Source organism: Pipra filicauda, unplaced genomic scaffold (assembly GCF_003945595.2).
Source record: "Pipra filicauda isolate LSUMZ 115617 unplaced genomic scaffold, ASM394559v2 scaffold3_size10097308_pilon, whole genome shotgun sequence".
Lineage (NCBI taxonomy): Eukaryota > Metazoa > Chordata > Aves > Passeriformes > Pipridae > Pipra > Pipra filicauda.
The window spans coordinates 556,871-579,607 of record NW_024104532.1 but is presented as its reverse complement, the minus strand read 5'-3'; the positions used below and the strand labels follow the sequence as shown (position 1 = coordinate 579,607).

Genomic DNA, 22,737 nt, shown 5'->3' with positions numbered 1-22,737 from the left:
AGATGGGCTGACCTCAGCAAGAAGCCCCAAGCTGTGGCAGCCTGGGGGACCTCCTGAGAAGAGGGGAGCACTTCCCCCTCCCGACTTAGCCTCCCTCAGACCTTTCCAAAAGCAGCTGGGCACCAGCACCACGCAGCTCTCGTGAGCTGCGGGATGGATCAGCACTCACAGGAGCACACGTGCAACCACTCGGACCTCTAAAATCAAAAAAAGCACAGAACACGGGGAGGTGAAGGATCCAAGCTAAAAGCAAGGCCAAACTCTGTCCTCTACAGGAGGGCAAGAACTTCCTCAAATACAATGCCCCTCTGGACAGCTGTCCCTTTGTCCAGGTGGGACACAAGTCACGTGCGGCGCCTCCTGCAGCCACGCACAGACCTGGGCAGCCCTGGCCTGGCCATGGCCACACAGCACAGGGGTGCAGGACACTGCTCCAAGGAGCTCCCTGCCCTCTGCCAGCACCCACCCCTGCACAGAGCAGGAGTGAATGGCTCTGTGTTCCCTCCATCTGGAGGAAGACAGGTGGGAGCAAGAAACAGCTGCCTCAGGTTGTCATGTCCATCTGTTCTTTGCTCTGCCCTGCCCGCTGCTCTCCGACAGACAGTAAAACAAGGCACACAGTCCACAAACCTGGAGGGTGGTGGGACCACTGGGACTCCTCTTCTGACCCACCTTCCCCTGGGAAACAGGTGCACACACTAAGGTGACAAACCACTGACTTGGCAGAGGGGGAAGGGAAAACTCTGAGACTAGAGTCTCAGGCTCAAAAGTGAAAATATTACTTTAAATCAACTCAGACTTTGGGAAATTCTTGGGGAAACGTTCTACCTCTTCTACTACCCAAGCAATTCCACAGTCTGCTCCACAAGCAACAACTCCACAGCAGAAGCTCATTCCTCCTCATTTTCTATTATGTTTGTTGCTAAAATGCAGACAATTGGCTTCTAAAGAGAACACGCACCCACAAGAGGAGCACAGGACGTGGCAACGGGGCCACCCGTGCACATCCAGACCCGCTTCCACTTGCAAACAACCAGCAACACATCTCCAATGTCCTTGATCCAGCCTCCTCCTTCCCAAATCAGGGACAAACCCGGCTACATCCGTAACCTCAAGAGATCTGACTCTGGCTCACAAGAGGGGAAATCCAGATATAACAGTCACGGCCACAGCACTGTACAAGTGTTAACTTTTTGCCCATATTGCCCAGTTCCCACCCCACAACCCCAGAGCACTGCTGCCGTAGTGGAGCATCCATGGCCTCAGGCAGGCTGGCCTGCTGGAATCTGGCCTGTGAGTGGTACCAGCTGCAGGGTGACACAGCAGGGGTGGATGGAGCAGGGCAGGATCACACCACCAGGAAACAGCAAAGTAGCAGCTCCCCAGCCTCTCAAACCCAGCTGTGCTCTCAATTCTAGCAGCAGTTCACGAAGCCACTTCACTCCAGCCCAGCTCCCCCCACCAAAGCAGCATCCTTGAGGCAGTGTCAGTTTGGGAAGTGATGACCTCAGCCAGGCCCTGGTGAGCATCCACAGCCACTGCTCATGACAGCCTGACCGTGCTCCCCCTCCTGCCCCTTCTCCTCAGCTCCTGGCTGCTCTCACCCACTCGCCCCGTGGCTGCATAAGGACAGCCCTGGAGAGATGACTCCTCCCAGCTCTGAGATGCAGCTCTGGATCAACTGGATCCTTTGGGAAAACGCTGTTTGGTACCAGCTTGTGATGGTGCAGAGAGGGTCACACAATGAGCTGCACCTCTGGAGCCACCTCTTGCATACCTGCTCCACTCCACACCACAAAGGAGCACGTTCTGCAGCTCAGGCGATGGAGCACCAGAGCCACAGCCAAGCCATCTGCACGGCAGGTATTCCAGGGACTGAGGAGATGGAGCATGGTGGCAGCAAGGCAGGTGGGTCTGGCTGAAAAGAAACAACTTTCCGGTGCTACCTCTGGAGCAACTCCAAAGGTAGCACTGGAAATCTCAGATCTCACTCCTCTGACACATGCCCCTTGCAAAGCTCACAGGCTGGGGAGGATTTGCCTGCCAAAGCCCACCCAGTGTGGGGTAGCAGGATCAATCAAGTAAATGCCACAGCAGCTCTGCAGCCATGTCCTGCCTCAGCCCAGCAAGGAGCTGCATTGTATGGTGTCATCTGAGCCCTGGGAGGTGCACAGGGACTGTGTTGAGTGGGAGGCTCCATGCAGCCACCTGCCAAACCAAAACACACAAAGTGAGAAGTGAGAGCTCTCCTCTGCTGGGCAGGTCTCCTCCTCGCCCCTGCACAAGTTGCACCAGCAGTCCCGAGCCAGCGACTGCTGTGGGACAGGTTTCCTAGGGCTGCATCACTCCCTGTCAGGCTACAGCATCAAGTGGCACCAGGAACACGCCAGCTCTCCCACTTGCTCACAGAAAGGACCAGTCCCTCCAGCTGCTGTGACAATCTCTGTGCTCACCCCCCAACCATGCTGGAAGCACAGACTGGAGCAGATCAACCTCCTGCCTGGAGAGGGTCGAGGGGTCTGAGCAAGGCCATGAGCACGTTCAGTTGCTGTCATAGGGAGGAGGCTGCCATGGTACAAACACAGCGGAGAGGTTTCAACTACTGCGTGAGCACAAGTCTTGGATTTGACTGCCCTCGGCACCTTCCCCAGGAGACTCAGGCCTGGCAGGGAGGCTCCATGACAGGAGAGGCATCCGAGCGAGCTGCGGGGTCAGAGGAAAGGCCGCAGGGAAGATCAGCTCGGCAGCAATGCCGTGAGGAGTCTCTGGGCCTGGGGGGGCCAAGAGCCCAGTGCACCCCAGGATGCAGGAAACCAACAAGCCTCCCCCGTCCAGCTCCACCGTAAGGCAACTTTTTTTTTGTGTGTTTTTGGGGGTTTTTTTGTTTGTTTTTTTTGTTTGTTTTTTTTTCTTCAATAATATTTCCAAGGAAGAAAGCAAAGGGAGATGTGTCTTTTTAAAGAGTTTTTTTGTCGTCGTTTTTTTCAGAGGGGTTTGTGGGGTTTTTTTATGTCATGTCATTTTTTCCAAGGGAAAAGGAAGAGAAAAGCTCCTTCGGCAAAGTCCTGTCTTTGCATGCGACGGGCATTCCTGGGGCAGCGGATGCACCGTCCACGCAGGCTCGAGTCCAGGTGCCTGCCAGCCTCCCAACCAGCCATCCTCGCAGGAAGGAGTCAGAACAAGCCTATCCTTGGCAAAGGTCCTTTGGTTGACTTCCAAATTGTCCGTGACAGAAGGGAGAGGTGGGCAGAGGGAAGAGCCAGACCCTCGGGAAGGTGAAGACGTTGGGGTCGGGAAGGGAGCAGGAGGACGAACAGGGCGATGCTCCTGTCGCGGTGGTCGGTGTCGGGAGAGGCACCGCCGTACGTGGAATGGGAGACGCCAGCCGGGTCATGGAGATCAGAGGCTCCGCAGCATCGTGACACGCTGTGGCTTCGGTCCCCCACTGGGGAACCTCGCTCCTCCGAGCTTCCTGAGCGGCTGCCCCGCGAGATCCGAGGGGGGACACAGAGGGGAGTCGTTGGGGCCACACAGAGCAGACTTGTTTTGGTAAATCCAGACGAACTTCTAGCAATAATTTAAAACTTGATATATATATATAATAATAAAAAAATCTCCCCTTTCCAACCCAACCAGAACACATTTTTTTTTTTGAAGAGACGCTAAGACATGAGTGTGTGCACAGGAGGGGAGGGAAGGGAAAGGAAAGGGTGGGTCTGCTGGGAGCGGGTCTGGCTCTGGTCAGGGTTGTAATAGCAAAATGGTGTTTTAGATGTAGATAGTCTTTGCTTTCCAGCCACAAGAGAAGAAGATCGTGTGCGTTGAAGTTTCTCCCAAGCAGCCTATTCCTGGGCACCCACCTTCCAGCTCCCTTCCTGTCCCACCCCCTCATGTCTTCCCTTCTCCAAGCCAGTCCCCCACCAACCCACCCCATCCCCCGGCAGGAAGCAGACACTGCAGCCTCTCTACTTCCCCACTGTCTGCGACTCTGCGGCCGATGGGGCAGGGGATTGCTGGCTCAGGTTTTTGGCATCCTCTTGTGCAGGCTGGCTGGGTGAGGCGTGGGCTTGGCTGGATGGGCACTGGCTGACCGTTTTGCTGGAAGACTGGGATGGGTAGCGCTTCCTGCCATCTCCCCCTGACGTCGAAGGGTATCTCTTGTGTCCACCTTCCTCCCCCATGGGTGGCTGGAAGAGAAGCACCTCAGTATCAGCACAGCCTCCTCCAAATGCAGGTGCCCTCCCCCAGGATCAGGGAAGAGCCTTCCTGCAAGCCTCCAATTGCAACTTCTCTCCCTGACCCACAAGGAACTTACATATCCCAAGCACTCAGCTGCCCTCCTCTCCAAACCTCCCACTGACAGATCTGCTGACAGAAAGACTGACTGACTTCCAATCAAGCACAATGGTGATAACTTGTTCTTAGGCACCTGCTTCCCACACAGGGGCATAGTCCAGAAGTTTGGGAGCAGAAGCTCCACACAGTGTTGGCTCTACTAAAACCATCAAGGCTCCCTTTCCTTCTCCATCCTCAGTTCATCAGAGAGGACGGTCTCATCCAGCTCCTTCATCCTGCTCTGAGTGGATTTACAATATTCCAACCCTGCAGATTGTTCCCGGCCCAGCTGCAATAACAGGGAGCAGTAGATGTCACTGCTCCCACTCCCCAACCTGCCACCACCTGGGGACCCCCCAAAATCCTCCATCCTTGGAGGGGCCAAGGGCTGTCTGCAGGTACATCAGTGTGGTGCAGGCGCTGTGTCTACTCACATCTACTCTGAAGTCCTCGAGGCGCTTGAACTTGCTGAGGTATTCTTGCAGTTTGCTGTTAATGTCCAGATTTTTGGCTTTGGAATATTTTAAGAAGGCCCAGAACTTTTCCAGCCCATAGAGCTGCCCTGGAGAGAAAGAAAACCAATCCAGACGTCAGCAGGACAAAAACCAAACCAGATGTCAGACACCTTTCCTCCAGGCTTCCCCACAAACCCTCCTGTCCTGCTGGTGGGCACAACCTAGGCAAGATGGAAAACCTCAAAGGAAGCAACCTACAATAGTCCTGGGAAGCTCCCCTGACTTGAGATGTCTCCAAGCTCAGCTGACCTGGTGGTGACAAGGCCCTGCCACTGGAGGGCCTTGAGAAATCTTATGTGAACTGGTGTGTCTAAAGGAATGCCTTGGGAGAGCTACAGCCCCCCACTGCCCTCCTCCATCCCCCAGGACTCTTCAGGACAGTGAGCATCCACTGACCCTCCCACAAAGTGAGCAACAGGACGTCCATCCGGTCCCCGTGGCACATGTTAACGTACAGCACTATGTGGCTTCCCCAAAATGATGAGAAGAGGCCCAGGGGCAGCCCTGCAGCTGGGCTACATCACTGCCAATCCCAAAGGAGGCACCTACCAGCTTCGTAATCCTTGATGGTCTCTTCTTGGAAGTCCTTAAATATGTCTGGCCGGAATTTCTTCTCCAGCCCATAGCTGTAGTATCTGAAAAGGCACTCCAGACCATACCTGGGAACAGAGCAGCATGGGGGGCTCACACACAGGTGCACACAACACAGGGCACAGAGGCTCTTGAGGCGAGAGCCCTGCTGAGCACCAGCAGCAGGTGACTTGAGGGTGACCTCAGACCCACCTTCGAGCAAGGCAGAGCTGCTGCCTTTTGCTGTGAGCCCTGTGAAAGGCCAACCCTTCTTCCCTCACTCCCCTACCAGGAGAGGCCACTCTGCTCCTCCCCTCCTACCTGTATCCCTCCTTTCCATCCTCCACAGCCAGTTGCTTGAACTCCTCATACATTTTCTTGTTGAAGTGATCTCGGAGGAAGAAGGACCAGAACCGGAAAAGCGTGTTCATCTCCTGGGACTGACCAATGCCCAGTCGTTTCCGCTCTGTTTTGGGAAGAGGGGATGATTACAAGGCAGATCCTCTCCCAGGAGTCAAGGGCTTATGCACAGGAGGGCCACATGGCAATGTGACAACACCCAGCCCCAGTGCTGGACACTGCAGCCCATGCTCTCCACAAACCATGGGGACACATCAGCTGCCAGCAGGGCTGTCCCACAGGACCCTGCCCGTGCCTGTGTCTGTGCCCTGTGGCAGTTCCTGCGCCCAACACAGCAGAGCAGGGACACCCTGCCCCCCTCAGCGTCCCTACCGTTAAGGCAGCGCCGACGGTACTTGTGGTAGACGTGTTGTGTGAAGCCGTTCTCCTTGAGCAGCTCGTGCGAAGGGTGCTGGAACTTGGGCAGGGACTGTGGGGTGCAGCCGTAGCTCCCGACAGCTGGAGTCCCCTCCGAGGGGCTGGAGCTGAGCATGAGAGACTCCTGTCAACACCCTTCCTTGGCACCACCCAGCCAACAGCGGAGTGGGGCCACGCTCCACCCCATAGTACCTATCTGCTGGTCCCACTCCCTGTGACTGTCTACCCTGGGCTTGGGATCTGAGCCATGGAATAGCCTACTAAGGAACGGAATTAATGTTTCTAACAAAGTTTCATCTCGCTGTTCTCCATGGCTTCAGATTTTCCCCAAGCCCTTCCAGGAGGGGCAGGTTTGGTCCTAGTTCTTTCTGCAGTCACCTAAGAGGAGACTTCCCCTACAACAGCAGATGCTGCCTTCCCCCTTCCTTCCCACACTCGCTCCCTTTCCCATTTCTGGCTGCTCCATGATCTTGTACACATGTCCCTGGTACCTGATGGAGGCGGTTCGTGGCCTGTGCTCCCGAGAGTCCATCACCCAGCCCACGTGGCACTCCATCGGAGGGTTTGAACTGTGCCTCGTCTTCCTTTTCCGTGGAGTCTGCAAGACACAATATATCAGGGATGTGTTCCCTTCCTCCCTAGGCCCCAGCTGGGAAACCCCAGCTCCCATCATGCAGCCCAGCCCTGGCTCCCACCTTGGCATCTATCGTCCTGCCCTCTTTCACCACGGGGTAGAACCGGGGCGTCTGTGTCGGGTCCTTCAGCTGCGGCGTGCGGGGGGTGCGGGGGGTCCTGGCGTTGCGGTAGTTGGGTGATTCTGGTACAGTCGTGGGCAAAGACCGGGCGATGGTGGAAGGCTCAGGGACTCCAAACAGCTTGTTGGCCAAAGCGTCTGTAGGTACTGCAGGGAGAAACCCCCCCAGCCAGGTCAGGCTGAGCTCTGAGCATGAGTGTCTCTGCCATCTGGCAGATGGGAAGTAGAGAGGGGAGGAATGCAGGGACACATCCCAGCCCTCCCACACGACCAGCATCAAATCCAGCATGACATCAGCTTGGTCAGAAAACCCAAAGCCTAGCAGCAGATCCAAGGATGGAGCTTCCAGGGATCCCACAAGGTATTTGCTTTCTAGTGGCAAACTACAGCAACAAACCCCCCATTTTCAAGAGAAGGACATGGCACTGGGGGCACACACAGGCAAACAAGGCCCAGCAGGCAGCTGCCTTCCAGGTACTCAGAGAGGGTCCAAGAGGAAAGTCACATCCAGGTAATTACATCCAAATTTGCCAAGGTCACCTCACTCCACTGGGACACCCCTTCTTTTGCACCTCCTCTGATGGAGCCCCAAAACATTCAGTTTTTTATCTGGGAAAGATAATCCCACGTGCCTGTGGTTCCAATTCCTTCTCCCTATCTGCTACCCAACCTTCAAGAACCTCTCAGCATAAGGAACAGGGACAAATTCAGTCCAACCCATTCATGCCCCATCTCTTACCTTGCTGGAACCTGGGGGGACCTGGAGGGACTTCTTGGTTTGGATCCACGGGGGGCTCTGGGGTCAGAGTGTCAAACTGCTCCCTGCTGATCATATTCACCTTCTTGAAGTTCTCCACCTCTTGCTATGTTGTAAGAGGAAGATGGTGAAGAAATTGCCCTCTTCTGCCCTCACCCCATCACAATCATGTGCAACAGCCACAGCACTGGGCCCTGAGCACAGTCACAGGGCCTGGTGCCCAGAGGGGGACCTGCTGCACAGAGGTAGGAAGGGGAGGTGTGGCAGACAGAAAACTGGGCACTGCACAGTCCAGTTATGAACTATGAACCACTTGCTGCTCCTAAGCTTCCAGGAATCCTTCAAGGCAGCTCCGCCAATTAGCACTTGCTTCTCTCAGGCTTTTACCCACCCAGGCCAGTGCTGGTGCAGTAAAAGCTCAAGGTGAGCTCAGTGACCTGTTCTTAGCCAGGCCCCCCTGCCACTGCCATGGTGTTGTGGCCCTAGAGTTCCCTCCCCACACCCCCACAGCCACGCCAGCAGTGGGGCACAACACTCCCATGTATCTGAAGGACCCACACCCACAGCACGCACTGTCCCTGTCACCTGCTCCCCCCACAGCTTCTGTCACCCCAGACAGCAGCATTCCTTCAGCCAGGGGCCATGAACCAGACATGGAAGCACTGAGCTCAGCTGTAGCTCCAACAAGACACCCCACTTCCAGCCATAATTTCTGTCACTGAGCAAGTCCAGGCAAGTCCCCAACCGTGAGAGTCACCAAGCTGGGACTCAAATGTTTCAAAGCAGCAGATGAGCTTTCTATAAAAAGCCCATGTCTGTGCAAACTGATACCAAAATGGAGAAGAGCAGAGGCCAAGTGCAGCCCAGCCATCTATGAACCTGTCCCCAGTACGTGTGGTCTCCAACAGACTGTGCCATGAAGCACAGGGTGCTCTGGATAGTGCAGACACCTGTTTCCCCTCACAGATCTGACACTGCCAGCCAAGACCCTGGCAGACAGCAAAGCAATGGGCCCCACGTTCCAGGTCACCTCACTACTGGCACTTTGTTTACCTGGCTGCAGCCTTACATCTTGTTACAGAGCTGTGTTTATCCCTGACATGGCAGGGCATGATGCTGGGAACCAGGAAGTCCAAACATTGCAAGAGGACTAATCCCAGCTTAGCTCTACCCCATGAGTGGGCTGTAACCTGCTGTACTGCCCTTCTCACCCCACACTAACCATCAGCCACCCTGCTGCATGTGAGGCTCCCCACAGCCCACACACACTCCCTTCCTTGGATCAGCTGCTCTCACCTTGATCTGTGAATACTCTGGCTCGAACTGCTCTGTCCACAGGTCCTGCTCGTAGTAGTAGAGCCCATCATTGATCACCTTGGCCAGCTCCGAGCTCATTTTAGCCCTGGAGGTGTGGTTGCCAGTCCGGTCCCCACCAGGATGCCGGCGTAGGTAAGGAGGTGTCTGCGTCACGATGAGGATCTTGTTCACGTCGCGGTCGTCGATCTCGTAATCGGAATCTTCATCTGACCAGTCGGTGAAGGTGTTCTTGCGGCCATCCATCTGCTCCATCTCCTCGTCGAAGAGGAAGTCGAGCTCCTCAGGCTCATCTTGGTCCTTTTGCTTTTGCTGCTGGGGTGTCTTTGACTCCTCTGGTTTCTACAGATAGGGGGACAAGGGTGACACAAGGGTAAAGACCACACAGCAAAACAAGTGACAAGAGATCAAGCTATTGCCCCTTGTTTCTTCACCCCAGCCAGAACACCTTATTCACACCACTGAGGAAGAGCTCCAAAGGGGCTCAAGTACCCTATTTGATCTGAAGCCTGCCAACTTATGATTCAAGTCACCTCAACAACTGGGAAACCCCCCACTCCAAGAGCTCCTTCATCACCACCTACCTTGGGCCTGGCTGGGGAAGGCCGAGGCCTCTTCTTCACTTCAATCCATGTCTCTGAATCCAGGTCTGGCAGACTTGTGGACAGGCCCTTGGGCATTGTCTTCAGGTTACTGACCTCCTCTGTTTTGGTGGGGACGGGGCTGGCAGGACGTGGGGAGCCAGGAGCAGACTCTAGAGCCAAAAAGAGCCACAAGGTGCTTTAGAGGGAGGGAGGGAGCCTGGGGGGTTGTGTACTTACAAATTATCTGACCAAAGGAGGAGTCATTCCGGCAGCACAGCACAGCTTGCAGGACTAGCTGGCATCCTGTGGCCAAGGCTACCAGCACAGTGCCCACAGGTGCTGGAGTGGGAATCTCCAGTTAATGCCAGTGGTGGCCACAAAGCTTTGCAGGTGACAGTTTCCCAGACACACAAAGCCCTAAGGCAGATGCTGTGCTGCTCTCTGGGAAACCTTCCCAAGACAGTCTGGAGCCAGTGGGAATAGATCTTCTCCTGCCAAAACTCTTACAACAGGACCAAGAAGATTCTCCAGTTGGGCTCTCAGGTGCAGGCTTGGGCTCCTGCCAGCCCCCATGGGGTTGGGTGACAAGAGCAGGAGCAGCCCATGAAGGACAGCAGACCCTTCCCCAGCACTTGGTTGACAGCTCCACATCTGCTGCCCAATTTGTGCCCAGTATCTCCTCACCCAGTAAGGAAAAGTTGGATTCCCAAGTGTCCTCTGCTCCGCCCAGCAGCCATAAGACTATTTCCAGGCACAGCCAAGAGACTTCCAGCAGGAGTGACCCTCCCTGAATGCCTTCAGCCCCCACAGAGGAAAAGCCACAAGACTCAGTCTCTCATGTTTCCCCCCACGTATGGAGGCAGCAGCTCTGGAGGTCCAAGGACAGAGCTCGGATCAGCTCCCACCACCAGGCAGAAAGCCAGTGGCAGAGCCCTGCCCTGGGGAACACTCCTGACTATCAGGGTCTCAGTCCTGCTGCAGTCCTAGCACTGCATCCCACACCTCATTCCACATTCCCCCAGTGCTCACCTGTCTCTTTTTGGAAGCTTTGCCGGGGGACAAACTCAGGGCAATTGATGAATTGTGAGAAGTCAGTCTGAGTGTAGTCTGCCATAGGAGGGCCAGGCAGAGCCCATTTTTCTGGCTGCTCTTTTCTCCTGATCTTCTCATCCACAATTTCCACCACCTTGCTGTCCTTCAGAGCCTGGAACCAAGGGATACTTGGTTAACTTAGCACTTAGCCTTGGCACGTTGAGGGGCTAACTCGTCCATAGAAAACAGGCACCACACAAAGGGTGGTGAGATGCAGGACAAGAAGGAAAGGCCACCTTTCCTTGCCCTCACCTTGATGATGAGGCTGATGTCGGTGGTCAGTGCCTGCACTCGGTGGAAGCTGGCGATCAGGGTGATGGGGAGGAAGCCGTCCGAGTCCATCTTGCGGCGCAGGAAGAAGTCTCGCTCCAGGTTGTCCACGCTGAAGTAATATTCTCTGTACGGACAACATGTCAGTGAGAGGAAGCTCCAAGTCACTGTCCCTTGGGCAACCCCTAAGGAATTATACCCCCCTCCCAATTAAGCTACTGAAGGGAGAAGCCTGGGGAGCCCAGATGTGGGGCGAGCTGGTGCTGTAAGTGAAGCAGAGTGTCAACACACCTCAGTTCTAACCATTCCCATGGGATTGGCCGTGCAGTCCCCCCCACCACCCAATGCTCAGACAAGGACAAGAGGTGGTGCTCACATCTGCCTCTTGATGTAGTCTTTGAGCAGCTCCTGGTCCACACTGTAGAGCTCAGCACTGCTGATGTTGTCGAAGTAGTAGGTGATGTTGCTGGCGTACTTCTGGGTGCGGGAGCCATCCGAGCCCTCGAATTTCCGGTACCCATACTGGTAGTCAAAGTGCCCTGTGGGACACCAGTAAGGGTCAGCACAGAGACACTGGGATGTGCCAGACAGGCTGTGCTGCCAGATGGGGCCAGACTCCTGTACAAATAGTTCCCCCTGCACTGTTCCTGAGGACCCCACTGCAGCCCATAATGGGGCACCCACATCCTTCATCCCCATGCTCTCTGCCTTTGCCACAGGAGAGGCCAGAAGCCCTCTTATCCAGGAGCAGTTGGGCAGCCCAGCTGACACACAAAGGCCCTATACTGAAGCCAGGTGAGGGTTAGCACAGACACTGCCCAGTCCAATGCCAGGGCAGATGCTCTCCCTTATCCGAGACACACCTCCTGCTTGGCTCTCAACATGACATAAAGCCTACACGGAGTATCAACATGTTTCAACTCCTGCTCACAGAAATACTGCAAGGGAGAGAAAACAGGAAGAACAGCTTGGCCTGAGTAGTGGGAAGACATTTGCTTCTATTAAAATACTAGCAAGAATTTTTTGTTTTGTTAAAAGCAGCTCAACTTATCAGCTGGGATGACCTGCCACAATATTTCCTTGTATCCCTACAGTGCTCTGCCCTTCCCAGCCCACTTCTGGAGGCCCAAATCTCTCACACACAGAGACGCAGAGCTGTGCACACTTTGTCACGTGCCCAGTTCTCTCCTTGCTGTCACAAGACCACACACACAGTGATCACCTCCTCTGCCACGGCCACGGCCCCTGCCACGGCCACGGCCTCGGCCCCGGAAGGTCCCTCGCACGGCCCCTCCCTCGCTCTTCACGCTGGAGGTCTCGTCGTGATCCTGCCAGCTGCGCTCGTGCTTGTTGTCTGGGTGCCAGCCTGCAGCAGACAGGGAAGGAGAGGCAGGAGGAGTGTTACAGAATGAAAGCACTTCCCTGGAGCAAGCCCGCTGCACCCAGAGCCCTCTGAAGGCAGGAAATGTGCCCACTGGGCATGAGGGCTTGCTGTGCCCCACGGCCAGGGCAGGGAGCAGGTCCCCAGCCTGAGCCCCCACCTTTCAGCTCGCTGCGGTTGTTGGAGGGGTGCCTGTGCTGCTCGTTTTGCCGGTTGTTCCGAGAGGCGGTTTTGTCCCTAGGCACCTCTGACTTCATGTCTATCTGCAAAGGGACCCACTTGTGTTTGTTGCCTGCAAAAGGACAGGGTTTGGGTGTGACATAGGTTCAGAGAGCATCTGCTTCCTCCCCCGCAGCCCTGTCTTGCCACACAGCCCCCACACACGGAGGAGAGAAAGCAGCAGGGCCTTTTGGACAGACCCTGTCCTTGGACATCCCTCCAGGCCTTGCTGGATGCAGAAAGGCACTGACCAGGACTCTCAGGCATGAAGGGACATGACACAGACCTTTCCTGTTGCACTTGCCACAGCACTTGTCCTTCCTCTGCCCCTGCTCAGACCAGACCAAGCCCATGTGTCAACCACAGCTGACACAACCCACAGTCAGGGCCTGTTCTGTGCCACCACAGAGCACAGGGAGAGCAGGCTCCTGTCACACCCCTACTTGGGTCCTGCTCCCACCAATATGACACTTTGCTCCTCTGAAGTCTGCAAACACCTTTCACTACAGCTGTCCCCACACTGGGATTCTTTCCTGCAGCATGGCCCCCAGGGAAGGCAGTGGATGCTTCCACCTGGGTTGTGGATGGGGAGACAGGTTGAGGCCAGGGGACTGCCCTCATCAGGTTCTGCTTTACCTTTCTTCTTCTGCGCTGACTTCTGGTTGTCATCGTCACCGTTCTTCTCCTCCCCCGACTCATCTGATTTGGTTTTCAGGCTCTCTTTGCCATCACTCCCATCCCCCTTCTCCTGCTCTTTCATGTCTTTCTTGACAGGCAGTTTCCGAAGGGTTGGTGCTTTGTGCGGCTGCTGGAGACACACCAGTGCAGGAAAGATGTGAGAGGTGGGAAAAAGGAAGGGCTGAAGGTAGAACCCAACTGTCCCATCAGGAAGACCTTGTCCTAGGCTGGAAGTATCCCTGCTCTCCACCTCCCAGAGCTGTCCTGTTCCTCTGGGGAGCTTATGGATGAGCAGGGCAAGGGCCTGGGAGATGCTGCAAAGTGCTCCAGATGTGCTGAGACACCAAGATGGACTGCCAGGGAGGCCTGGAGCTCCTGGATGGAGTGTCCTATAAGGGACCAGACTGGCAAAACAGTGACAGGCAACCAGGGGCTGGCAGAGCAGCATCCAAAAATAGAAAGGTTTCAATGACATCCAGGTCCCTTAGCAGGAGAGGAAGGGCCAAGCCCCTCAGACACATCAGCCCTTTTCTCACACATTTTCATTTCCTCCTATGGAAGTCCTGACTTTGGCCCAGGCCCCTTCCTGCACTAAGCAGCCCTGAGGAGAGTGGGTCTGAGAGCTGCCTTACCTGTTTCACCCAGCCCAGGGTTTAGACTGGGCTCCAGGTTCCCAGAATAGCACTGAGGGAGGGAGTCGGCTGCATGGGCAGCCCTAAAAGGAAATCCCCTGCACACTATTCCTGGCTGCCTCCACACTGACACTCAGCACCCCAAATGGCCTGGCTCAGCCAGTGCTTCCAGAGGGACAGAGAGGTCTGCAAGGGCCTTATCCTGCTCATTGCAATGGTTCTGTGTTCTCACCTGGACACTCTTGTGGGCTATTTCTCCAGGTGTTGGCCAATTTGTGGCATCACCAAAGTCACCAACCTGGAATCCAAAGAGAAAGGTCCCATTAGTGCTGTTCTCTGCATTAGGGAAGCCAGAAGCACTTCCATGCACCACCGTCCCACAAACAGCTGTCCCTGGGAGGCTTGAGGGTGACATCCAAACTGCATACACACAGCCCCTCTCCCCCCCAGGCAGGGTCCCTGAATTAATCCCAAAAAACTACGTCTATCAGCGACTGTAACAAGGTTGTCACCAGTCCTGCAAGCCTCATTTTGCCTCAGCAGCAGCATTTGGTAGGCAAGCAGCCCAGGTTAACTCGCCATAAGCACCATCCCTTGGACAGGGAAAGCGCTCAGCTTCCAGCACTCTAAATCCACCTGAAGCAACCACATCCCATTAAAGAACCTCCTCCACCTAGTGGCGGGTCACAGCCAAGCACAGCTCCACTTAAGTGCCCAACTACACCCACAAGCCAACAACAAAGCAAACAGATTGTCTAGCAGGACTGGTGAGAAAATTCAAGCAGGTGATGGGATCTCCCTCATTCCAGTCACCCCATGCCCATATGGGGAACACTGGTCACTTCTCTGCTCAATAAATGACCTCACCATTGCCATCATTTCTACCTTTCACATTTCAGAGAGAACCAGTGGACAGAGGAAAGAACCCAAACAGCTGCCCAGGTACCAATGAATCGTGGCTGGGCACTGAGTTTATCTGGGCACAGAAATTCCTCATTGCCCCTGTGGGGTTTTTATTTCTGTATTAATTTGGAGTCACTGAGTTCCTCAGGACATCACATCTTTACATTCAGGTGCCATGCTCCTCTCCTCAGGAGGCAGGTTTCCTAAGAAAACCAATTCCGGTGCAGGGCCATGCCTGTTTCACAGACAGGAGCACCTTCCATCCCCAGGGCCCTCCTCTCTCCAAAACAGAAAAGATAAGGAAAGTCCTATCAAGCTGCAGATCCGTCTTCACTGGTTGCTGGGAGCCAACACCAACAACCCATGTCCCTTGCTGTGCCCCAGCTGCATGTAACATCTTCAGCAGTAACTGTCCCTCCATCACACACTGATCTCCTGGAACAGACTGGCCAGGTTCCTCCAAAGGAGTTGCTTTGTTTGAAATCGATTACCCTGGCTCTCCATGTGCCAGTGAGGAACAGATAGCACAGGGAAGAAGGGACACACCACTATTGCTGCCCTGCCTGCACTGCAAAACAGGGCACAGGCTGAGCCCACAAGGAACTTGGGGTGTCCTTGCAGTGGGGGGACAGGTTTTCTACATCCAGGACTGCTCCAAGCACCTCCCTGTGAGAGAGCAGGTAAGAAGGTTTTCCCTTGCCTGGCTGGGCAGAAAACCAGACGAGGCATCACGCAAGACCACTAAAATGTTGAAGAGATGGAGGATCACAACGTTTTCCTCCACACCCTTGCAAGCAGCCATGCCAGCATGTCAGCCCCTCCACAACCAAGGGAGGGGTCTGCTCTCCAGGCCCCCAAGACACTCACGCAGCACTGACAACTGCACCAGAAGCTGGAGGCCAGAGAGAGGGACAGCAGGTACAGCCTTACCTTGCTTCCTTTCCGCTGTCTTGGGTTGGCAGCCCTCACCACTTTTGCTGGAGTCGTAAGTTCTGCAAGAGGAGGAGGAGAACAAAACCGTTAAAAACATAGCTGAGGGCTGTGGGCATGTTGGCTCTGGAGGGAAGCAGGCAGGAAGCAAACCAGCTCTCCCTTCAGCAAAGGAGGGCTAAGAGGAAAAGGTGAAGAGGAAACAGAGCCAGTTCCCAACCTGTGTCTCCTAAGGGCCTTATCACAACATCAGAAAATCAATCCAGGTGGCCAAGAGATGGACTTTTAACCCCATCCTGCTGCAGGAAGGCACTCCCTGACTTAGTTCTGCCCTCCCGACTCAGCCTTGCCAGCCAGGGAGGAGGGGTTTCAAGGAGCTCAGCTCGCTCTGCAAAGCACCAGGGAGAACCTGATCTGCTTTGAACAGCAAAACAAACGCCCTTGAACAGCCAAGGCCCATCATGACGCCATGGCCAGCCCTCCCCAGGGTGCAGAGGAGGGCTCGGCAGAGGGATGCACACACGGGCACCGCTGTCTCCTGGTCTGAACTCCAGCATCCCAGGAAGTTCATAACAGGGAATATACAGAGAGAAGGAACCAGATCCATGAAGTACCCAAATCCTGCTACGGCCAAAAGTATTTAGGCACCAGAGTGCCTCTGGGGTGTTTTGATGTATCAGAGCGCAACTGTTGGGGTTCACACCACCACAGACCTCACAGGAAGTAAAGACTTCAACCCCACCATGACCCATCTTGGCTCCTGCTCACACATCACCTCCTTACAGGCAGAAATAGAAATTCAATTTGTTTTCCCCCTCACAGGTTTGGCTGCAAGGTCTCCGGATCAGGCTCACGCAGGGCACACAGTCCAACAGAGCAGCACGTCACTGCCCGACACAAACCAGCCCCACAAGGACCAGGTACAAGAGGGTCTCCTCCAGGACAGTGGTGCTCCACTCCTGCTCACAGGGCACCTCCTGTACCCCAGAAATAGAAATTCAATGGCAGCCCGTGCTGCAAGGTCTCCGGATCAGGCTCACGCAGGGCACACAGTCCAACAGAGCAGCACGTCACTGCCCGACACAAACCAGCCCCACAAGGACCAGGTACAAGGGTCTCCTCCAGGACAGTGGTGCTCCACAGGGAGAGGAGGGCCCACTGTCCCCTGCCTCGAGGGGCAGCCCGTGCCAGGTGCCACACAGCCGGCAGGAGTGAGCTTTTCCGCTGACTCACTGGCTTTGTTTAAAAGCAAGGCAGCCCTGACTGGGGTAGGGTGAGGGTGGGTGGAATGCAGAGGCTATCTGGGGATGCCCCAGGAAACACCCTAAGTAGCCTACTCAGCTCTGCTCAAAGCTGCCTTTGATCTCCTGTGCAAGGCTGGACAACTTTGCCTAGATGATCAAAACCGGTCCCCTTCCGAGCCTTGAAACCAGTGATTCATCCTGTTGGCCCGGCCTTGCTCAGAGCTGGAGGCTTTGAAGTGTCAATAAGGCAGAGTCAGACATGGCAGGACAGAGCCATGTTCACTCCCCTTCCCCAGTTCCTCTCTCTAAGGCATCTGCACAGGGATTTCAACTCCAGGGAAGTCCAAGCTCTCCCTGGATCCTCCCCTTTCCTGCAGGACCTCCCCAACCCATCTGCATTGCTTCCCCTCATGAGAAGTGGCAGTCCCACATGTCCCTCATTTATTCCACATGCACTTCATTGAGAATCCCAGCTCTACCGCACAAAGCTTGCCACAAGGCTTTTGAGCTTTCCTGATAGTGGAGGACAAGCAAGTGCTTTCAAAACAGCCCCCAAAATCCTCCCCTCAACGCTCACAGATGTCACCAGCTAAAAACAGCCTCAAAAGGCACCCGGAGCTACAGCACCCTCAGCCAGCCCAGTTTTCCACACATACAGAGCACCCCTGCTTACTCCAACAGCACTGACATGACTGGCACTGCAGAAAGAAATAACTGAACTTGCTCTGCAGCCTGATCAGCACCGATCTCCTGGGCTAGAGGCAGCAGGGCTCCCTGTCTCTCTGTGAATATCCCATCCCAGCGCCTGCTCCCACCATGCTGCTGCCCCAGGGCTCACAGCAATGGCATCCAGCCTTGTCCTCCAGCTGCTTCAGCTCAGAAGCCTCACGGCCATAGATGTTCCTGTGCATTTTTTGGGGACCAGTCAAGAATGGTGCCCTCACAACCGAAGTGAAAGAGGACGTAGGGGCACAGGCTGCAGGGGTGTGTGCCACAGACTCAATCATCTTTGTGGGGGAGGGAGGAGATTGTTTCAAACAAGTTCTGCCACTTTCCTTATCTGCAAGATAGGAACAAGGATCCCTTATCTCGCTGAGGTGCTGAGAAGACTAATTAGCATTTGCAGAGGCTACGGAAGACAAAACACAAAGGGTTGCAGCCAGGCAGGGAGGGGGGGAGGGAGGGAGGGAAGGAGGCTGCTCCAGGCAGCACAGCCAAGCCAGCATGGATGATAGAGTCGAGATCCAGCAATTCATGGTGGAGACCAAGGTAGGAGACCGAGAGGGTGTGACAGTGTTGGCAGACAGACAGCTGGACACACCATCCACCCAGCCAAGACCGTGGTGAGCAGAAGCCATGCATGCCTGGCACCCTCTAGGGCACACCAGCCTAACCCAGGGCACCAGTTCCAACCCATCAGCAATTCTGGAGTCAAGCTCCTGGACATCAAACCCAAAACTGCTCTTAATGTTGCCTTGCAGAGACTCTAGCAAACACAAGTGTTTTAAAAACCAAACCTGATGCACCCAAAACACATTTAGGTTAATCCAGATGCTCAGACTTCAGAAGTCCTTCCTATAGGGACAGCAACACATCTTGTGGTTCTCAGCTAAGAAGACTCTTTGTACAAAAACTCAACTGTCCTTTGTCATGCATCAACCTGGGAAGTGGGGAACAAGTGGATGCTGCTCACCCCACACAAGAGCTCAGGACAAGCAGTGAGGGACACTAAATACTGCCCTGGTTCATAGCTGAGCCCTTAAAAGCTGCTGACAGATTTCTCAGACCTCTGGTAATTTTACAACCCTCCTTTTACCTTTATTTGTTGGCAATAAGTAATTTTCAGTTGCACTAGCACTCCCTGACCAGCCCCCAAGAAACAGGGCCTCAGTGTGTGAGAGGACAGACAAAACAGCTGCAGCAGGAGCCAGGGCTTTAGTGGTGTGAGACTGGCAAGGGGACAGCGGGCAGGGGAGCAAGGAGCAGCTTTGCCTGCGACCACAGAACAGATGCTGGCACAGCCAGGAACAGAAAAGCAGGTCTCAAGTTTGGATTCACTGCCTGCAGCCAGAACCTGATCGTTTGCCCAGCCATAGGGTTGCCCAGCCACGAGGAGATTATTTCTTAGCAATTGAGGGGACGAGGCACAGGTGGGAGCACCCACAGTGGCCCCAACACCAGTATCGCAGCCAAATCCTTCCCATGGGCACGGCGCAGCCAAAACACTCACAGGCTTTTGACACTTGCTCCCCAACGCACCCAACAAACACCAAGGGCAAGGCTGTGCAGACACCTTGTGCTTTGCTCCAGCCCATGGATGGCAGTGGCACAGCCCTCGGGGAGGGAGCTCATGGGGGCATCCAGGTGAGTGACACCTGGTACTTGGAAGAAGAGCCATTGCACAAGGCCAGGTAGAGCGATAGCACAGCCCAGCCAGAGTGACAGCAGATCCACAGCTAAATGTCCCTCCATCCCAAGACGGACAACTGAGCTTGGCCTAGGAGACCTTACCTCTGAAAATCACCAACACCCGCCAGCCTGGTTCCCTGTCTTTTCTTACATCCCAATGCAATTTGCAATGGAATTTTAGAGGTGGATGAAGAGAGGGAATAAATCTACAGCGATGGGCAGAGACCTGGCATTATACTGCAGAAATACCTGCACCTACACTAAGAATGCTGTAGTGCCTACTTCAGGTGTACCACTCATGTGCAACAGAGACAAGGGCTCAGAGAACCCCAGCATCAGCTGGGATAGCCTGAGAGGGCAGCCCAGGCTCCCAGCAGGAATACAGAGTCCTCAGCTCCAGCATATGCTCCATCCCTGACACAGCACACCCCTCCTTACCCAGCAGCCAAGACAACAGAAAGGAGCAGGCCTGCTCCCGCACTGCTCCAGCCCAAGGCCTGGCACCTGAGAAACTGCTGATAAGGGTGGTTTCAAAGCCAAGAGCCCGGACTTTGTGCTGGAGAGGCTGAGGCAGGGGCGCATGCTCTGTACTGCAGGTCCTGACGGGGCTAGAAGAAACAAACTGGTATCCCCAGTTTCCCCAGAGCCCCAGCAGGAGCTCAAGGGTGCCGTGTGGGATAGACAGCCACGTGCCCAGCAGTCCACCAGGATCCACTCCACTACTCTGTCTCCAAATAATCCTCCCTCCCTCCCATGCTCCACGGGACAGTCCTGGCACACGTGAAGACCACAGGTCATAAACACTACCACAGGACACCCACTCTGGCAATGCTCCCTAGAGTTTTTAGGTGAGAAAGAGCAAGTGCAGCTTGAACAAAGGTGAGCCGTGCCCAGAACAACGGGGGGGCTTGGCAGATTGCAAGTGAGAGGGGGAATAGTGCCCCAGTCAAAATGACACAGTAAGGACAAGGTATTGCATTAACCTCCTGAGAAACCAATTGACACCCGGGTATGACAACTTCTGAGAAGACTAAAGACAAACCATTAGACAGCTTACACTCAAGAGGATCTCTGCTCACTCACACTATTGGTATATCCATGTTCACTGTTTGGACAGAGAAAATCAGCCTGAGATTAACTGTTTCCCCTGGAAACAGCTTCCTCAGAGCCTTTCCAGGAGGGCGGGCGAGTCCCTCCTGGGGTACAGACACACACGAAAGATGTGGTGGGATAGCACCAACCTGCAAAGCAACTCCCATAAGACAGACCCAGCAGAGGCAGTCACCCACAGCCAAGCCTGTCAGGACACCACTGTGGCTGCAGAAATCCCTTTCTTGGCCTAAAAGGAGACCTAGAGAGGCAACAGATAACAGCTCCGAAGGTGTATCCTCACCTTGCCAACATGGAAAACTCAAGATTACCAACCCTGTCCCTCCTCCAGGCCTCAAGCAAGCTCTCTCCCAGGGTGGCCTTACCTGCACAGCACCAGGGGCAAGACACAGATTCGGAGGCATTCCTGTGGCACTCATTGCTGTCCATGCACTCAGCTCCATGACTTCAGAGTCCAAGCCTGGTCAAGCCATCAGAGGACACAGCTGTTGAGCTTCATGCCCACCAACAGCACAACTTCTCCAGTGACATTTGCAGGATCAAAAGTCTTGCAGGCCAGATGTGACCCACAATACAAAAACAGCCCTTTCCCTCCCACCAGCAGCTCGCCTGCTGCAGATGGTGCCAAAGATTTTTCTTGTTGAGACTCCATCCCAAACTCCATCTCTGCCTGAACTTACAGGCAGAGAAGCCCTGAGGGACGGACAAACACCATCTGCCCACTGTGGGTGCTGCAGCCATTTCTGTATCAGCAAGGCAGCAGTGCTGGGCAACATATCCTTCCTATAAAGGGGCCAGGAAGGACAAGCAGATGGGAGGGGGCCTCAGCCTGCCCAGGGAATGATCTGGTAGCACTCCTGTGTGCAGAGAGAGGTGCAGAAACCCCCGAGACCGATTAGCAGCTTCCACCTCTGCCTGCCTCCCAAGGAGCTGCTCCCAGCACCGCCTCAGCCGTGTGTCAGAGCTAATGCCAGACCGACACGGGTAACGCTTGTTGCTGCACCTCCACACATGAGTGGAAAAGCCTGGGATTTATAGCACTGACTGCTTGGCATGCTCACATTTTGCTGAAGGCATCACAAGGCTCACAAAGCCAGCAAGGTTCAGGACAGACTCAGCACACAGACTGCAACTCCTCTAGGTTTGAAACATTTTATGGCTTTATCTCCCACCAAACTGCAGTGGCAGCTGGAGGTGTGTGCGTGCACAGAGGGGGAAACCAAGGGAGCACGGGATGGAGTTCTCTGACAACTTTAAATGAGATGTTATCACAAGGACATCTTCCAGCATGAGGAGGTTGGTGTCTCCACAACAGGCGTTCCCACCCGTTCCTGAGGACTGCAGAGAACCACAGCTGGTCCCACCACTTGCAGGACGTGGTCTCATGCTAGAAGCATTTGGCCTTGTTCAGAAAGGCAAGACTTAGGAACACTTTAGCAATATCATAGGTTTCCTGCACATGCAAGAAAAGCTGCACTAGTACAGGCAAGATCAGGACCAAGCCGAAGACTGGATCCTTAAGGCGCGTGGCTGAGCGGGACTCAGGCTTGTAAAGCATGTGGGAAGCTGGTTCCACTGGAGCAGGAGATAAGCTGCAGGCACCATGGCTTAAAGCCTTCCAAGCAATCTTCCACAGCTCCTCAGCAGAAGCTCCACTGTACAAGCCCTACTGTAACAGCAAAGGAAGCAAGGAGCTGCCTACACCTCCCTGCAATGTAAGCTCTGCAACTGCTGCAAAGATCACTCTCTAAAAATAACTTCAAAAAGGGCATCTGACAGCTCTACAGAGAGCATGAGAACATTCCCACCTGGGTGTCCTAGGCAGCTCTGGGAGCTCATGAGTTTGCCCTGGAAAAGTGCAGGGAGAGAGGCCAGGATACAGGCAGGTACAGGCAGGACACCTCTGTCACAGGCTGAGAGTGTGGGCACACAAGTTATAATCCCAGCTCTCCAAACTCTCACATCCCTCAGCCGATACTTCCAAAAGCCCTGGAACAAGGGGAGGTAAAGCAGCTCAGGACACGTGCAGAGCCGATCTCTGCTGACAGCACAGACAGGCAGCACAGACCTGCACGGACCCTCAGAGCGAGCAGGAGCTCAGACAGAGCACAGCCCTGCTTACGGGGAGCTGAGGAACAGCACTGCTCCTTTAAATGCACATAGCTGCTACAAGCTCTGCACACACGAGTGATCTGCAGGGTCTGACTTTTAATTCCAGGGCAAATGGGGGACAGGAAGGGTCTGGACTTACCAAAAATGCATG

At 54.7% G+C, this 22,737-nt stretch overlaps 1 protein-coding gene across 1 annotated transcript in view; it reads right to left on the bottom strand.

The window, feature by feature from the left end:
* Positions 1-3,665: 3,665 nt before the first annotated feature.
* Positions 3,666-22,737, bottom strand: part of LARP1 (La ribonucleoprotein 1, translational regulator) — a 41,515-nt gene continuing 22,443 nt past the window's right edge. Inside the window, exons 3-20 of the mRNA XM_027718450.2 lie at positions 15,712-15,773; positions 14,111-14,176; positions 13,205-13,376; positions 12,510-12,641; positions 12,191-12,334; positions 11,345-11,507; positions 10,951-11,095; positions 10,636-10,810; positions 9,607-9,776; positions 9,005-9,364; positions 7,691-7,814; positions 6,893-7,098; positions 6,689-6,795; positions 6,153-6,304; positions 5,742-5,886; positions 5,400-5,509; positions 4,770-4,897; positions 3,666-4,187 (exon numbers count right to left, since the gene is read on the bottom strand). Coding sequence (XP_027574251.2) covers positions 3,966-4,187; positions 4,770-4,897; positions 5,400-5,509; positions 5,742-5,886; positions 6,153-6,304; positions 6,689-6,795; positions 6,893-7,098; positions 7,691-7,814; positions 9,005-9,364; positions 9,607-9,776; positions 10,636-10,810; positions 10,951-11,095; positions 11,345-11,507; positions 12,191-12,334; positions 12,510-12,641; positions 13,205-13,376; positions 14,111-14,176; positions 15,712-15,773 — 2,783 coding nt within the window. The 3' untranslated portion in view covers positions 3,666-3,965. The remainder of the gene's footprint in view (positions 4,188-4,769; positions 4,898-5,399; positions 5,510-5,741; positions 5,887-6,152; positions 6,305-6,688; positions 6,796-6,892; positions 7,099-7,690; positions 7,815-9,004; positions 9,365-9,606; positions 9,777-10,635; positions 10,811-10,950; positions 11,096-11,344; positions 11,508-12,190; positions 12,335-12,509; positions 12,642-13,204; positions 13,377-14,110; positions 14,177-15,711; positions 15,774-22,737) is intronic.